Source organism: Lynx rufus, unplaced genomic scaffold (assembly GCF_022079265.1).
Source record: "Lynx rufus isolate CCGP_SWC_20201006 ecotype Redwood Valley unplaced genomic scaffold, mLynRuf1.p SCAF_11, whole genome shotgun sequence".
Taxonomy (NCBI): Eukaryota; Metazoa; Chordata; class Mammalia; order Carnivora; family Felidae; genus Lynx; species Lynx rufus.
Genome location: NW_025814825.1, coordinates 21,008,103 through 21,025,719, shown reverse-complemented (window position 1 = coordinate 21,025,719; position 17,617 = coordinate 21,008,103). Strand labels below are relative to the sequence as shown.

Here is a 17,617-nt window from a genome sequence, read left to right as displayed (position 1 = left end):
AGGGGGAGAGCCCAGCCCAGACAAGGTGTGGGGGAGGAAAGGCAGCACCCAGTGGCAAAGGCCACTCTGGGCCGCAGCCTTAGCCGAAACCGCATCTCTGGGAAAGGGCTCCTCGCTGCCTGTTTGGATCCCTGAGTCACCACAGACCCCCACCCTCCAACGTGGGATGTTAACCTCGGCCCAATATGGAGATTAGCTGCAGAGCCGAAGCAGAGTCCCAAAGGAGCTTCGGTTCTGCAGAACCTGTACAGCCTTCTTCACCGTGCACTGACCAGACGTTGGGGCTCGGGAAATCCGAGCTGAGGACCGGAATTCCTCAAGGTAAGAAGACACCCCTCCCCCCCCCCGGAAATGGACTCCTCCAATTTTCTCACATGATTATTCAGGCCCTTTCACTTTTCCATATATAGGAGTCACTCAGGAGCGAGCCGTGACCAGCCGGAGAGAGTGACACGTCGGTACTCAGGCCCGCCCTCCTCACCATCCTCACCTTCCCCACCTTCCCCTCACGTGCACACAGGCAGTTCCCCAGAAGCGAGCCCTGTAGCTCTGCCAAAGACAAGCCTGTTGGGTTCCCGGGGGAGGAAAAAAAAAAAAAAAAAAAGGCAACCACACAAAACCACTTCAGGCAAAGTCAACAGCGTTGAAATCGTTACCTTGAAGAAACCCAGTGGAGAAGTGTGCAAAGATGAATGGCCCGGTGGACGGCTTGTGTGACCACTCTCTAAGTGAAGAAGGAGCCTTCATATTCACCTCGGAGTCTGTAGGAGAGGGACACCCGGGTAAGTAGGTGGCTGTGGACCGAGGACAGCCTGTGCCGGGGGAGCCATTTTCCCCGGGGCCTTAAAACCAATCCGTGTTCGTTACCGTGAGGGGTCTCTGGAGGCACCATAGGAGGCGTCTTTTAATTCTATTGATTTACTAATTTACTAGTTTTGGAAAACAGTCACTGATTAGGAAATGAGAAGTTGTCAGTTAATGAAGACAAGGGTTCATGCTGCCACCCACAGCCAGCATCTCTGCACGATGAGGCCGCTACAGGGAACACGCGTTGGGTTGACTAAACATATTACACATCTAACATGTATCGGATATCAGCTTTATATATTGGGGGGCAAGACAAAGCTTTATCGTTGAGCGACTTAAATCAACAGAGAATGTTCCAGTGTTCCCTCCAACAAGACTGTGGTCGCTAAGTGTTGCACGTAAAGCGTGTATAGTCTAGGAACGAACAGCACATTCCAGTAGTCGCTGAGACAGATCTCCAGATCCTGAAAGCCTCAGGTATATTATCTATGAGAAGTACAGATGACCTCCTGAAGAGGAAGAACATTCGAGTACTTTCTGGTGCTGTGGGGAAATGGGAGAGGCTCGTGTGCGAACGTGAGGACCATGATCAGAGCCTCAGGCTGTAGGTCAGTGGTTCTCAGACATCAGGGAGCATCACCATCACCCAGTAGGCTTGTTAAGGCAGAGTGCCGGACCCCGCCCCCAGACTTTTCTGATTTCGTACATCTTGGGTGAGGCTCAAGGTTTGCATTTTTACTAAGTTCTCAGGAGATGCTTTTGCTGCTGCTGCTGCTGCGGGAACCACACTTTGTGAACCACTGCTCAAGAAGAATCTTGGGGGCTGGACACACTGACTTATTCTCTATGCACTTTTTCAAAATTCATCTGAGAAGTTAAAGTTTTGGTAACTTATCACCAAGGCTACCTTCTTTTCATCTGCCTCATCCATGTTATTTCAGAGCTTGTAACTCAGCTGTAGACATCTCCTTCCATATGCTTTAGCTGGTGGTTCTCAACTGGGGGCGGTTTTGCCCCCTTCCCCCAATAACATTTTGTAATGTCTGAAAACATTTTTGGTTGTCTGTCATAACTCTGCTGTGAGGGGTTGGGAGTGCCACTGGCATTTAGTGGATAGAGGCCACGTGTGCTTCTAAACATCCTGAATGCACAAGACCATCCCCCCTGCAGCAAAGAATTTTCTGGCCCCCAATGTCAGTAACAGTTTCTTACCACTGTTAAGAAACCTTGGTTTAAACTCAGTTTTGTATGTGACTTAGCTCAGCTCGAAACAAATAGCCCCTTTCATTGTGTGTAACTTTATAAAGTCTCCGGGTGCTTGGGCACGCAGTGGCCAGAGGTCCCATAGTACACACCGCGGTGTGCTCAGTGGACAGAAGAAAAATTCTAGCCAATCAAATGGCCGTGTTGTCTATTTAATGATAGGTCTGACTCTCCTTTCGGTTGCCACAATCAATTAACTGTCCACGTAAGTCAGCTTCCTCTAAGCTTGAGGACTTGTTGCTTGTCATTCCAGTGCTGAATTCTTCCACCAGCAGGATAAAATGAATGCTTTTTCAGCTTCCAAGAAAACCACCTATGAGCTATCTTACAGCCACTGAGTGATACTAATAGAAATTTTGAAAGCCTAAAGAAACAGTTCAGAAAGAGCCTCCTTACACGTTATTTCAGTCTGCGGAGCTGTCTCAACACCCTTGCTCATCTCGGCTTTATCCCTAATACCCCTTATCCCAGTCCCCCGTGTGGACTGGGGACATGTGACCTGCGTCCTTGAAACAAGCAGAGTCATCCGTGGTCAGCATGTGAGTAACCCTAGGAGTCCTGATGGAGATATTTTAGTAGCAGGCTTTCATTGGTAGGGGTGTGCAGAGGCCGTGGCATCAGACAAACCTGGATTTACAGCAGGGATCTGCCACTGGAGTGGGGTGCCTAGAAAGCCCGAAAGTTTAGTGGCAGTTTCTCAAGGAAAGATTAGAGAATTCACCTTTAATGGCAGATTAACATTTTAAGTTACATTGACGTGAATGTTTTAAATGATGCGCTTAGGACAGCAGAGCGCTTGATTCTGGATCTAGATTCTTCATATAAAAACCAAAAAACAAAAACAGAATAGGAGGACACAAGGAAACTTTTGGAGGTGACAGATAGGTTTCTTACCTTGTTTATGGTGATGATAACGTAAGAGTACTCACATGTCCAAACTCCTCAAATTATATACTTTAATTTTATGCAGATAAGTTTTGTACACCAATTATACCTCAATAAAACTGGGTATAAATAAAACTTAAATAAAACTTATTTATAAATAAAACTTAATTTATTAAGAGCCAACTCTGGGTGGCTCAGTTGGTTGAGTGTCTAACTTTGGCTCAGGTCATGATCTCATGGTTTGTGGGTTCGAGCCCCGTGCACTCTGTCAGTGCAGAGCCTGCTTGGGATTCTCTCTCTCCCTCCCTCTCTCTCTCTCTCAGCCCCTAGCTTGCTCTCTCTCTCAAAAATAAGTAAATAAACATTAAAAAAAAGTCAACTCTGCGGGTATTTTGAACTTTAAATCAGATGTAATATGTATAAATAGGTGTCGCTTTTATTTCTGAATCTGTGAACATTGACTGTTTGCACAACCCCAAAGCAAGAGCGGACTTTTCCAGAGTGCCACTGAGGGGTCTGCATGCTCAACCATGTGGAATTCTTAAGGCAAGTAGTGGAAAAATAAGGTCAAATCCCTGCTTCTGTTGAGCTGTGGTCAGCCCCACCTTGACTGAGGTCAAACCCAGCTAGAACATCTAGGCTTCAGGGGGCTGAGTGGCAGTGGGGATGATCTGAGAGCTGCCTGTGGAAATGTTCAGTAGAACAGCAATGATGTGTAGAGGTTCTCTTATGGAATTTCTACAGCTGGGGTGGTGGATTCGGGCTTGGTGTTGCGTACACAGTATATTTCAGCTCATGGAACCTGCCGAGAAATGTATCTGTTTGTCCCATCTGATTTTACGTGTTGGCACCTACTCTTACTGACATCATTAGCTATTTTAACTTCTTTTTTTAAATAATTATACATTTTAATGATCATATCCACTTGTTAAATATTTTGATATCTATATCTATCTATCAATGTATATATATACATATTAATGTTTATTTATTTTTGAGAGAGAGAGAGTGTGCGAGTCAGGGGTGGAGCAGAGAGAGAGGGAGACAGAGGATCTGAAGCAGGCTCCTCACTGACAGCAGAGAGCCCAATGTGGGGCTAGAACTCAGGAACCACAGGATCATGACCTGAGCTGAAGTCAGACACTCAACCACTGAGCCACCCAGTCGCCCCAGCTATTTAACTTCTATTTCTAGGAGCTTTCTAGATTTTAGACTTAAAGGGAATATCTTAAAGAATGAGAGACTTTTTAGTAGGAGAATGTGTGTGTGTGTGTGTGTGTGTGTGTGTGTGTGTGTGTGTCTGTGTAAATTGCTATAGTCTTTTAGAACTGATTTTGGAACGTATGTCTTTTTGGGGGGAATGCTACGACTTCATGTAATATACATCATCCAAAATTAGGCAGAAATGGGATGAAATAAAAATTTCAAAATTTCCTAATTATGTATATTTAAAGAAGTGTCCTCTTTGGTAGATAGATTTCATATGTAAGCTTACCAAATACCTGATTATTTTGATCCTTCAGTCTGTTAGACCCACTATCTCTGTGACTCTTATACATGTCCCTTCTCCTCCAGACAAGATCTGCGACCAGATCAGTGATGCCGTGCTGGATGCCCATCTGAGGCACGACCCCAATGCCAAGGTGGCCTGTGGTAAGAGATGTCTACTCCCTGCTAAAGACCTCAGTGGGCTGGGCTCGAGGTTTTTGCCTGTGCTGAGGCCCTGGGAACAACAGAGAGCCAGGGGCTCCAGTGCCTGGAGGACCCCCGAGGTGATCACGGTTGCAGCTGCATCAGGGCCTTGGCCAAGGTCATGGGGCAGGGGTGCCCAGAAGGGAGACCAGGGCCCCTCTGTCCTCACTGTGTGCTGCACAGACGGCTCCTTCCCTCTCCAGTGCCTCCCTAGCCCCTGCGTTGAGCACCACTGGGACCTGTGCCTTCTGAGGGTACACTTCACCCTGAGATATATCTTTGTGAATGGCCAGTGAGAAGGTTGGCCCGCCCTGATCTCAGGACCTCAGCCTGCGGTGGAATATTAGCAACACGGGGCGGGAGAGGCCTCCCGGAGGCATGTTGACAGCATTCTTTATGACAACCACCTGCCACCGTTGTCTCACTTTGAGCCACGCGGCAGTCGTAACGTTGTCTTCATGTACAGTTGGGGAAGCCGAATTAGGCTAAATAAGTGGTCCAAGACCACGTGAGAAGGACGGGGTCACTGTGAAAGCGAGGTGTGACCGGGTCTGTCCAAAGCGTAGTTCTCCGGGCAGCATTCACACACGGTCAGCACTTCTGCTGGGATTTACTCTTCTTGTTAGCATTGTTCCCTCGTTTTCGGCACCCATGCCTCGCAAGACTCTTCGTAAGTCCCTTTATCAGCGCTGTGCGGGGGTCCGGGAGTGGCGCTCCCCTCGGCTGGCCCGTGGCCGCTGACCTTGCCCCCTCTCTTGCAGAGACGGTGTGTAAGACGGGCATGGTGCTACTCTGCGGAGAGATCACCTCCACGGCCACAGTGGACTACCAGCGGGTGGTGAGAAGCACAATCAGGCACATCGGCTACGACGACTCCGCCAAGGGTGAGGCGGGCCCCCGGGTCTGAAATGTGTGGGCGCCCCCGCCGCCGTGTCAGATCCGAGGCTCTCTGTCCTCTGCCAGTGCAGATACCAACTGGGAGAAAAGAACATTCCTTGGCCCGCCTGGCAGGTCAGGAGTCACGGTCTCTGGCGATAGCATGGCGGCCCACGGGATGGCGCCCGGTTGAACTAGCCCGTGTCCATCTGTTGTCGCCTCTGGTCTTGGTGCTGGCAAAGGCTTTGGAAGAGAGAAGCACCGAGTAAAGGGAGCCGCCCTCCGCTGGGGAGATGTTCTCTGCCGGGCGTGGGCGCTGGTCTTTGTATTTGTCCTCTTCATCGTTTGAGGCCCTCTGCCGTACTCCTGCAGACGAGGCAACTGAGGCTTGGAGTCGTAAATAATTTGCACGAGGTGACAGCCAGTAGTAGGCGGCCCTTTGGAGACTCCTGCACTTGCTGCTTCAAGATGCCGCTTCTCGTTCTAGACCAGGAAAAACAAAGTGACTCAGTCCAGAACTGGTACTCGTGGCAGGTGGAAGGAGACAGGCTGGCCGAGGTTGGCCCCAGTGGCAGGCAGTGTGGGAGCTTGTATCCCAGGGAAGGGACCCAGACCCTGGTAGGAATCGAGGAGGAGCGCCGTGATCAGGCCGGGGTGACAGCTGGAAAGAAAGGGGGACGGGGGGACTCGCAGCAGAGTCCAACATCTAAGACAGGGCAGGGTGGGAAAGGGTCCGGTTTGGAGAGGCACCAGAGGACAGGGTGCGAGAGTCAGATGCTGAGGGCCTGTGCACACGGACTTGCCACTTATGGGTTCTTTTTTTTTTTTTTTTTTTTTTAAATTTTTTTTTTTCAACGTTTATTTATTTTTGGGACAGAGAGAGACAGAGCATGAACGGGGGAGGGGCAGAGAGAGGGAGACACAGAATCGGAAACAGGCTCCAGGCTCTGAGCCATCAGCCCAGAGCCTGACGCGGGGCTCGAACTCACGGACCGTGAGATCGTGACCTGGCTGAAGTCGGACGCTTAACCGACTGCGCCACCCAGGCGCCCCTGCCACTTATGGGTTCTTGAGGGTGACGTGTGCCACCTCTGTGGGTCGGGGCAGGCTGGAACGATGTGCTGCATGTGTGTGAGTGAGAGTCCCTCGCCGCTGAGGGTGCAGACACACAAGCTCCGTGCAGCCACCTTCCGACCCGCCTAGAGTACTCACTCAGCACACGGAAGCGGACACAGAACCAATGAGCACAGGCTCATTCTGCCAGTCAGCACAGTGTTCTGGAGGAAACACATTGTCCCGGACCAGCAGCTTCCCAACATGTCACCATGCACAGCTACACCTGTTCTACCAGGAAAAGGCGGTTGTTCAAGACGTGTAGACCTTATTCAAGAGCAAGCCTTGTTCTGCACTAGGTGGAAGGGAAACTTCCCAGGAGGCAGTGTGTGCTGGCAGGAGAGAGCGAGAGAGAGCCCAGCTCTGCTGCTGGCTGCATCTCGGCACGCCCAGCTTGTCGCTGTGCCTGCACCCAGAGGGCCCCACACAGCGACTCAGCGCGGTGGCTGCACTAAGAGGGCCCCAGGCTAACCACCCCGCACTACTCTTGGCTGCACAGTTGCTGCTCCTCTCCCCTTGGTCCCCTGAATTCTGTTTTTCCAAATCGCTTGGAGCCCTTGATGGATTCTCAGGGCTGAGAAGCTTCACTGTCCAGAGAGCGATTAGGGAAAATGCAAAATGTTTAATGCACAATCGGTGAGTCCTTGGCAGGCCTCTAAAGATGGCTCATTGGTGTGTGTGTTCAAAAACATTCGCTGGGCACAGGAACCTGCAGAGGACAAAGGCATCCTGGTGCTTCCGGAGTGGGGGCACTGCCTGGCATTAAATGGCGCAGTATGGGGTGCCCAGTGGCGAGTCGGTGGGAGGGAGGGAGGGAGGGGGGAAGTCCAGGGACGTTTACTGAGAGCTGATCAGATTTGGGCGTGTGGGGATGGGGAGCCGGAGGAAGAGCATTCTAGACAGAGACCTAGCGGAGGTAGGAAAGTGTGCCGCGCGGAAGGCTAGCCCCGAGTGAGCGTGTGTTGGCTGGGGCAGTTCAGCTGGGAGGGGCTGGGTGGACCCGAGGCGTCTCAGTTCTCCTTCACTGGGCAGCAGGCCCCACGTGAAGCATGGACATAAACAACAGCCTGGATCTGGGTCAGTTGCTTGGTTTTAGTAAAGCTCACACTGGCAGCGTAGGTAGAATAGACTGGAAAGAGAGTGACAGTTACTCGGCTTGTCACCAATACTTGGCCTGGTAGTAGAGCCTCTGTGAGTTTCAGCCCCTCAGTCACGCAATGCCCACGGCCGGGCCCAGCAAGGCCCGAGGGCCCACAGGGAGAAGATGGCACTGTCTGTGCCCAGCGGCCCCTTCTGGGGCTCCGGGTGCGGGGCTGCCACTGGCCAGCAACCCCCCCCCCTCCCCACGCCAACCAGTTCCGAGCCTGTGGCAGGGAGCCTGGGAAGAACAGCTTCCACGTGTGTGCCTGAACTTTGGGGGTGGGCAGACGTGGCCGTGGCCTCCAGAGGTGTGGCTTTTCCATTTGGCTTCAGGCCCTGTGCAGAGCTTGGGATCAGAGGACTCTAGCTCTGGGAACCTCTCTGGATAGTTCAAGTGCACTGTCTTTGTTCAGTGTGTTTCATAACGTGGATTACGCCTGGGCTTCCGAACAGCAGTGCTGGAAGGTGATTTTCAGCCTGGGTCTTGGAACGTGCCTCCAGAAGGGTAAGGGGGCAGGGCCACGAGTCACCCAGCGCAGCCGCAGCCGTGATCTGGTTTTCATCTTGCCGTTCTGTGTAGGATATAGATTTCTAATCTAGGTATAATTTAATGTAGTAAAATGCGCTGTGGAGGATTTTCTTCGACCAGCCTTCCAGATGATAACATGGGATGGACACATGGCCTTCCCTATCCTGGGCCTCAGCTCCACCCAACAGGTCCCAGACAGATCCCAGCTGGTTAGAGACCACCCACCCCCCACACGAAATGCCGTGTCGGGAGCTGAGCGGTCTGCCAGGACGCTGGAAGCCACCCTCTGTCTGACACGTGTCCCCACGAAGGCCTGCTTTCCCTTCTGCTTAGGCTTTGACTTCAAGACCTGCAATGTGCTGGTAGCTCTGGAGCAGCAGTCCCCGGATATTGCCCAGTGTGTACATTTGGACAGAAACGAAGAAGACGTCGGGGCCGGAGACCAGGTGACCACACGTGGAGTGCAGGGTCAGGGGTCAGGATAGCATTGTCTGTGTCAGCCCTGGCTCTGACCCGCGCTGAGTTGACAGCTGGGAAGTTCATGAGTAATGGATTGGACACGCTGTGGGGTGGACCCCCCTCATCCTAGCAGGAGCTCCCGGGGGGAGGGGTCCATGCGCCTGGAATAAATTAGGACACCCCTGCTTCAGGGCAGCGACTTGAGGGCACGGCCTGCTTGTGGAAGACTGTGGTCGCCGATGCCCAATTTGGGCTTGTTCCCCCCTCCCAGAGCATTGTCTTGTCTTCCTGTCCACAAGTGCTCCCGCCTCCCCATGCAGATGTTATACATGCACAGGGCACCCAATACAGCCACGCTTTAGATGAGAAGATAAAATGCATATTGCTCCGTTGACGCTCTCCTCCAGGGTCTGATGTTCGGCTATGCCACCGACGAGACAGAAGAGTGTATGCCCCTCACTATTATCCTCGCCCACAAACTCAATGCCCGAATGGCGGAACTCAGACGCTCTGGGGTCCTCCCCTGGCTGAGGCCTGACTCCAAGACCCAGGTGAGCCTTCTCCTGCCCCCCTCCCGTGGAGCCCCAGACACACACTGGGGACCCAGACACCCCTCTGGGTCCTCTTGGTACTTGTCATTGTTGGCATCAAAGTGGTCAGTCCGGGCACTCAAAATATTGTTGGTTGTGAAAAGAACTATTTATCTGAAAACTCTTCAGGTCTACATGTTTTCTCCCCTAATGTTTATTGTGAAAAGTCTCAAAAATACAGAAAAATGGAAAGAACGGTTCTGGATTTTTTTTTTTTTTTGCCTTCTTAGCATATGTTGACTCTGGCAGTGTGTTTCCCTGGTTCCTGCCACACATTTACTTCTTAATTGGCTTCACACTTGTGGTCACTGCCCATCCACACCCACAGGTCTCCACACCTTGAGCAAGGTCTGAACGCCGAGTTGACAAGGGCCATCCGTGCCTCGCTGTGGCCCTTTATCACTGTTTCTCGCAAAAAGGCTTTCCTGTTGCTGTTTTGGACTCTCTGTTCCCATGGGCCCTGACCTCTCTGCTCTGGACCGTGGGGAAATCCTCACCGGAGTCCACATGTGAAGGCCAGCGATGATGCAAATGTTAGCGCATGTGGGTGGAGGCGCCCCGTCCACCTCCCCTCTCCACGTCCCTGCCCCGTGTCACCCTGGCGGCCCTGTTGGCCCCTTTCCCGGGGCTTCCTCCCCTGGCTCGTCTCCTACCCCCCAACGGGTCCTTGGCACTTTTGCACACCCTATCCCCTTCCACCCATGCTTGCACCCAATTCCTACTTTGTCACACTCAGCACCCAAAGCTTTCACCTGTAGGGTGTCTGGACCAGCAGCCCTGCTTCTCATTCCCCCTACACACATGTGTGCCGGAGAGCCATCGTGTGCAGCCTCACGGTCACCTCCTCCTCGGCTCCAGGGAGGGCCATGGTGCCCCCCACCCCATCCCGCTCAGCGCCCCCTCTGTCTCCACCCAGCCTCGCTCCATGTTTTGCCTAGAGAGCACCTCTTCTGCTCCAGCCTGGTTCCCAGGCCACAGCAGGGATCTGTGCCGTGCCCTCCCAAGGACTTTCCCTGCCTGGAAACTCCACTTAACTCCCTTTGGACTTTTAATTTCCTAATACTGGCTCGGAATCCTTTACAGTTTTCTGCTTCCCGCAGGGGGAGAACCCCCCACTTGTTATGTTGGCATTGAAGCCCCTTATGGTCTTCCAGTTTTACCTTCCTCTACCTCCCCACCCCAGTCCTTGCTTAGTCTGAGTTACTTCACTCCCTAGTGCTTTGTGCCTCTGCTCCCGCCCTTCACCTCTCCTGGGATCTGCTCGGTTCCCTCCTGTCCGTCAGTGGCCAGGAAGCTCCCACCTCCCGTGGTTTCCCCGGTGGCCACCACCAGACGGGGCCTTCTCTTGCCCCCGGACTTGGAATTTGGCACGTGCGGTTGTATAGCTCAGCATGGCTGACCGTGACCGTGACCGTCCCGTCGCCCCCGTTGCACAGAGGCGCGTCCACCTGACCGCAGGTGCGAGGCCACGCGGGGCACAGGTTGCAACTGTCTGAACCCGGGACAAGGACTTGCATTTGTGGCCTACAGCCGACCTTTCCCGGTGTTCTCCACATGCCTCCATCATCAGCATTCCTCGGCTGCTCTTCGAGGTCCCGGGGCGGGAGAGCTCAAATACGAAGACTGCAGTGGTATCAAAGGAACGGAGCGCACGGCGGCTGGCGCACCCGGCTCCATCGTGCGCCAGAGCTGCGTGCGCTGTGTCGGGAGGCGGGAGGCACATCTGCAGAAAACGGAAGCCTAGAACAGAGGCTGGAGGAAGGAGAGCGCTGGGGCTCTCCTTTTCCTGGTGTGGCAGTGAGACCCAGAGGCACCGCGGTGGGGCCGGCTGAAGAGGGAAGGCCCGTGTTATCCCGCTCAGCAGTGGAGGGGTGGGGGCGGGGGTGTGCTCCTCCAGGGTTTCTCCTCCTGCAGGGATACATGGAATTCTCTTAATGCTACCTTGGATACCAAAGTCCGCCTCACTCCCCTGCCGCGGAGGAGTCCGCTCTGTGCCACGGAGGGTCAGAAAAGGGCTTTGGCCAGGGGGGATTCGTGGCACCCAGACCCCGCTGAGATAGAAGGGGAGGAGGCTAGTTGGGTGACAAATAAAGAGGAAACTCTGCAGCCCTGAGTCTCTAAGTGGCACTAATTGTGGTCATAGCTGGGAATAGCTTATGCCTCATGCCCAGTCATCCCCTGGCACTGGGCAGCTACTCAAATACAAGAATGTGTCAGATTAACTTTTCTGGAGGTCCTTGGAGGACAGGAGGCCCCCCCCCACCTTCGTTTGGATCCTGGGAGCCCCGCCTGCCGTCCGAGTGTCTGTGCCTGGCTGCGGTGTGTCCTCAGTTCAGGGCAGGGCCTCACAACGTCTCCCCTGCCCTTGTGACCCAACAGGTGACAGTTCAGTACATACAGGACAACGGCGCGGTCATCCCCATGCGCATCCACACCATCGTCATCTCCGTGCAGCACAATGAAGACATAACGCTGGAGGACATGCGCCAGGCCCTGAAGGAGCAGGTGATCGAGGACGTGGTGCCAGCCAAATACCTGGACGAAGACACCATTTACCACCTGCAGCCCAGCGGACGGTTTGTCATCGGAGGTCCTCAGGTGCGCCCTTGCCTCAGAGCAGATCTCTCCTGATTCGTCTTTGTTACTGGGGTTGCTCACCTCCCTGGGCGCAAAGGAGGAGGTGGCTTTGTGTGACTCAGCCACGTCCAGCCCTGGACACAACATGAGGTCAGCTCACACTCCGTGGGGCCTGCTGTCCGTGTGTCAGTGCAGGAGGAATTGGGGACATGTCCCCAGGACTCTCCCACCTCGTGCAGCCTGGCCCTCCCTCTCCAGACATGTCATACTGCCCCATGCTGCTGCCTTGCCCTGCTGAGATGCCAGCTCACCTTTGCGGATGACTGGCCTTTCCCAGGTGGCATCACTGGGTCTTTGCCACAGGTTATGTTCAACTCGTGTTGGGGCAGGTTTTAGGCGGGGACCCCTGCTGTCCCCTTCCTCCTGTACGGCAGGAGAGAGGACGTAGAGATCGGCAGAGCACGTCTGAGAGGCTGCTGACCTCTGCCAGGGGCGCCTCAGAGGGGATGCGTTACTCAGAGCGGAGCCCCCGTAACGGGTTCCGTGACCAAATGTAGTGCAGAAACACAGGGGGAAAGAAAGGCAAAGCTTACTGTCATTTCTTGCAGGACTGCAGGACTTCCCAAAGCCTAGATGTGCTAGTGGGAAGTGTGGATCTCTAAGCAAGGGGATAGAGTACGTGGTCTTTCCCCAAAGTACTCGACATGGAGCCCCTGCCCTTTTTTTTTTTTTTTTTTAATTTTTTTTTCAACGTTTATTTATTTTTGGGACAGAGAGAGACAGAGCATGAACGGGGGAGGGGCAGAGAGAGAGGGAGACACAGAATCGGAAACAGGCTCCAGGCTCTGAGCCATCAGCCCAGAGCCTGACGCGGGGCTCGAACTCACGGACCGCGAGATCGTGACCTGGCTGAAGTCGGACGCTTAACCGACTGCGCCACCCAGGCGCCCCCCCCCTGCCCTTTTAAAACATCATTACTGGGACCCCCAGGTGGCTCCGTTGGTTGAGTATCTGACTCTTGATTTCAGCTGAGGTCAAGGCCCCAGGATCATGGGATCGAGCCCTGAGTGAGTCTCCAAGCCTGGGATTCTGTCTCTCCCGGGGCATGGGTAGCTCAGTCTGTTAAGCATCCGACTTTGGCGTAAGGTCATGACCTGGTGGTTCGTGAGTTCAAGCCCCACATCAGGCTCTCTGCTGTCAGTGTGGAGCCTGCTTTGGATCCTCTGTCCTCCCCTCTCCTCTCTGCTCTCCCCCACTCTCTCTCTCTCTCTCTCTCTTTCTGTCTGTCTCTTTGTCTCTTTCTCTCTTCTTCTTCCTTTGCCCCTCCCCCCTTCAAAAAAACAAAAAACAAACCATCATTACTGCCCAATGTCGCACAGAGCAGACACTCGAGGAAACGCCAGCCAGGGCCACGGCCCAGGGTGTGTGTGTCGAGGCTCAGGGCCCTCCTGCAGCTCGGATTTGCCCATCACACAACTGACTCATAAAAACAGGCTGAAGTAGGAGCTGGCTAGGATTCCAGGGAACCTCTGTCCCCTCGTTTGCACTTTCTGATGAGGCTCTGGCAGGTTACCTGGGTGCTGTAATGGGTCAGTGACTGAACTGGGGTGAGAGTGCAAGGTTTCTGTCTGACTCCCAGCTTTGGGGGTGGGGAGTGGGGGGAGGCGGGTCTTTGAAAAGTGCCCACGGCAGCTTCAGGGCCCCCTTTCCCCGTTAGTACGGTGGCCATCATGGTGCTGTAGCCGCCCGTCTGCCCTGCCCTGTGGGGACCCTGGTTCTCATACCCCCCCTCCATTTCTTCCTTTCTGTCTGCAGGGGGATGCGGGCGTCACTGGCCGTAAAATTATCGTGGACACCTATGGCGGTTGGGGGGCGCACGGTGGAGGGGCCTTCTCCGGAAAGGACTACACCAAGGTGGACCGCTCGGCAGCTTATGCTGCCCGCTGGGTGGCCAAGTCCCTGGTGAAAGCGGGACTCTGCCGGAGAGTGCTCGTGCAGGTGGGTCAGCCCCAGTCCGACCACCCCACCTCTGCCCCGGCTGAGGCTGTGCTGGCCTGCAGGGGGGCCCACATTCCTTTCCAAAGGCTGTGACTGTGTGTTGCATGGGGCACCGGGGCATGTACCCTGAAAACCTCAGGAAGGGAAAAAATGTTCAGGGAGAGGGGCACATACTGAATCTGCTCGCTGCGAAGATGGTGGAGATTCCTAGACAGACGAGGTGGGGGAGCACGTTGGGCCAGGGATGGGTGGTTCCAGCTGCCCCTTTCTGAGGGCATCGGGATCTCTGTGAAGGGAAGACCCCCTGCACAGAGGCTTTTGTCCCTGACCCTCGTCTCTTCTGGAAGGTTTCCTATGCCATCGGTGTGGCTGAGCCACTGTCCATTTCCATCTTCACCTATGGAACCTCTCAGAAGACAGAGAGAGAGCTGCTAGATATAGTCAACAAGAATTTCGACCTTCGGCCCGGGGTCATCGTCAGGTAAATCACTGCCCCATCGCTGCCAGAGGGGCCCTTCCTCCCCCCCTCACCCAGATGTCTGGCTCCTCTGAAAGAGAAAGGGAAAAAAAGGACTTTCAGCCTCCCCGGAGCAGGAGGGCCTCCAAGCTCCTAGCCCAGCTCAATGCACACCCCAAGTGCAAGATGTCTGCTTTTCAGGTTGAAGGGGGTGTCTAAGGTCCCTGCTGGCCCAGAGACGCTGACCATCCAGGGGGGCCATCTTTGAGCAGGTGGGGGGTTGTAGGAAAGTAATCACAAGGCTGAATGCTGAGAATTGAGCTGGCGGGTCTGGTCCCATTGGCCCGTGTTTCTGAGGCCGCTCTTGCCTTGCGGAGCTTGGCCGTGTGGTTGGTCTGCACCAGGCCAGTAGAGTGGAGAGGAGAGAAGAGGAGGAAGGCACAGCAAGGCCAGAGTTCAGATTCTGAGTCCTGGGTGTGTCTGCGTAACCAGGCTGTCCCCGAACCTCTGAGCCTGTTTCCCAGGGGCCAGTGACAGTCATCTCATGAGATGTGGTGTGGCGTAGACAGGAAATGTATGGGAAATTGCTCTGAGCAGTGACAGTCCACACTGTTTGTTACTCCTGTGCTCAAAATTCAGAGAAACTCTGCTCCTTTTCCACTGAAAATGACCCTTTCCTCTGCTGACTGTGCAGGGACTTGGATTTGAAGAAGCCCATCTACCAGAAGACGGCGTGCTACGGCCATTTTGGAAGAAACGAGTTCCCATGGGAAATTCCCAAGAAGCTCGTGTTTTAGAGCTGGTGGGCGCAGGGCCTGCCTCGCCCTGGAAGCTTCTGGATTGGCACCTCTTGTCCAGGACCCCAACTCTCAGATGTCCCAGACCCAGGGCCCTGACCGCTCCCCCACACCCCCCCCCCCCGCCACTGCAGGGAGTGCCTTCCCCACCCACTGCCCCCTCCTGGACCAAGCTGCACCCCTAGGGCTAGCCCTGTGCTGTCGTCACTGTGAATGGCAGGGGGCTTGCTGGTGCCTAGGGTCAGACCTCCTCATGGCGGTAGTCACGCTGTCCCCCTGCTTTTCCCTCAGACTGAGGCGACGTTAATTTAGTGGAAAAACCACCCCTGTGAAGAGTAAATCCCCCCACGCCTCCCCATGGCTGGTCCCCTCCTCCCTCACAGACCTCAAGGATCCTGGGTGTGCTGGCTGTGCCCTTCCCATCTGTGGCCTGTGCCCTGAGCCGAGGGCCTTCACGGAGGCATCTCAGGCTAGGCATCCGGCGGGGACAGGAACAGGGGCTGACACCTGCTGAGCAGCTATGGTGTTCGAGGGCCCGAGCCAATTACCGACCTCGTTTCTTCTTCACCGCAACACGGTGAGGTGACACCTCATTCCCACTTTCCATATGGGGAAACTGAGTCGCAGACCGCCTAGGTAACTTTCCCAAGGTCCTACAGCCACATGTGTCAGGACCCACACGTGATCCAGGGGCTTTGACTCGGGAGCCCGTACGCAGCCCCCAACCCTGTTCCCATCTCATGCCGGACGGAGGCTTGAGCAATGACCAGCAGCTCTGTGGCCTCTGTCCTGAAGACCTGAGCTCGCTGCTCACCTCTTGGTGAGCCCTGGGCAGTGATATGCGAAGTCAGGACAGAGAAGCAGCTTGTCCCAGCTCAGGTGGCCAGCCCCTTAGATGGGTCCGGAACCCCGTAGCTTCCAGCCCTTCTCTCTTTGGCCTCTTGGTCTGAATGCCGTTGGAATAAGTGTGTGAGCCCCTCAGACGCCCCTTCCAGAGAGGCCACTTGTAAGGGCCGAATATCTAATGTTAAGTAGTGACCCAGGTGGCGGAGCTGAACTCCTAGCGGTAGACAAGTTGGCTGAGGTGTCATGAGGAGATTCTGCCTTTGCCAGGTGGCTCTCGGGGCACAGCACTCAAGGGGCCTGAGTGGTCCTCGGAAGGTCTTGGAAGGGCTAAGGTCTTGGAAGCTGCACGTTCGCCTGCCTTTCCGTCCCTGGCCAGCCCTGCCTCCCCCACCTGTCAGCCTGGGCCGCTGACAGCAGTGTCTCTGCCTTCTCCCTAGCTGCCCAGACCACAGGCTCAGGTAGGGGCCCCCAAGGGTCCCATAGAGCACTGAGGCTTGGGCTCTGGTCCAGGGTCCATGGCGCTGGTTCTGGCTGAACCAGGCAGCCCAAGAACCCTCATCTGGGGAGCAGACGGCCTGCATCTGGGCTCCAGGCCTGACGCACAAAGACCCCAAGCTTTTCTCCTTACGTCAGGGAAAAGGCAGCTCTTCAGGGGAGAAAAAGAAGGCCGATTTACCACAGAAACCTAGAGCTCGTGTCCGCTCCCAGCAAGTCTCAAGCTCCCTCCAGGAGAGGGAGGCACAAACTTGCAGGCGGTCAATGCCTCCCACTCAAGCCCTAGTCACAGTGAAAATTCAGAATTGCATGGTTGCCCCTCCCCCCGTGGAGATAAAAGATCTTTTTTTGGACATTGTTGATATGAAACTCGAACCTTTATGTGTTAATAGTTCCTGCTGGGACAGTGAATAAACAACTACTCTGTGCTCGGTTTTTGTCTGCAAACCTTCAGACGTACCTCACCAGGAGCATCTCTGTCCCCCCCAGCATAGAGGTGCCCTCTGCTCTGTGCCCCCACCCCCCGCCCCCCCCCCACCACTGGAGCCCTCTGTTCCCGTCCGGGTGGGCTTCTCCAGCATGGACTAAGCTTTCCTCATACACCAGCTACTGTGTTAAGTCACGGCATTTCCCTATTTATTCCCCACCGCACTCTGCTGAGTTTCACGGAGAGAACCTGAGGCCCAGAGGGTTAGGGATGTGACCGAGGGCACCTGTCTGGGAAGTGGCGCCCCGGTCTCCTGAGTGTGCTCTCTCCATCACCACGTGCTGCCGCCCAGGGCCTCGTCTGCCCTCCCTGCGTGGGAGTCAGCTGCAGTCAGACCGTCGTGAGGGGGGCACTGCGGCCATCGTTGTTCAATGACTGAATACCGAAGTCAGAGGAAGTGAGAGAATGAGGGGTTTGGCCTGCAGAGAGACGAGCCAAGCCTTTAAGTGGGTGTAAATGGGCACATTTCCTTCTCACACGTTGTGTGAGGAGAATTCACAGACGGAATTTTTATTAGAAGACTGTCGGAGCAGAAGGAAGGCCCTGCAAAGGCAGTCCTGAGGGTTGGTGAGAGCAGGGGCGGGACTTCCTGCTCCAAGCAGGCCG

At 54.6% G+C, this 17,617-nt stretch overlaps 1 protein-coding gene across 1 annotated transcript; it reads left to right on the top strand.

Moving 5' to 3' along the window:
* The first annotated feature begins 688 nt into the window (after positions 1-688).
* MAT1A (methionine adenosyltransferase 1A) lies at positions 689-15,183 on the top strand. The gene is made up of 9 exons (XM_047072797.1): positions 689-782; positions 4,531-4,608; positions 5,409-5,531; positions 8,639-8,751; positions 9,172-9,315; positions 11,734-11,952; positions 13,747-13,929; positions 14,277-14,410; positions 15,081-15,183. Exons 1-9 carry the CDS (start codon positions 689-691, stop codon positions 15,181-15,183), a joined length of 1,191 nt encoding a protein of 396 aa, XP_046928753.1.
* The last annotated feature ends 2,434 nt before the right edge of the window (positions 15,184-17,617 follow it).

Coding starts and splice junctions, on each gene's coding strand:
- MAT1A (XM_047072797.1), top strand. CDS start 689: ATGAATGGCCCGGTGGACGGCTTGTGTGACCACTCTCTAAGTGAAGAA. Junction 5,532..8,638: donor CTACGACGACTCCGCCAAGG/GTGAGGCGGGCC, acceptor CCTTCTGCTTAG/GCTTTGACTTCAAGACCTGC. Junction 11,953..13,746: donor TTGTCATCGGAGGTCCTCAG/GTGCGCCCTTGC, acceptor TTCTGTCTGCAG/GGGGATGCGGGCGTCACTGG.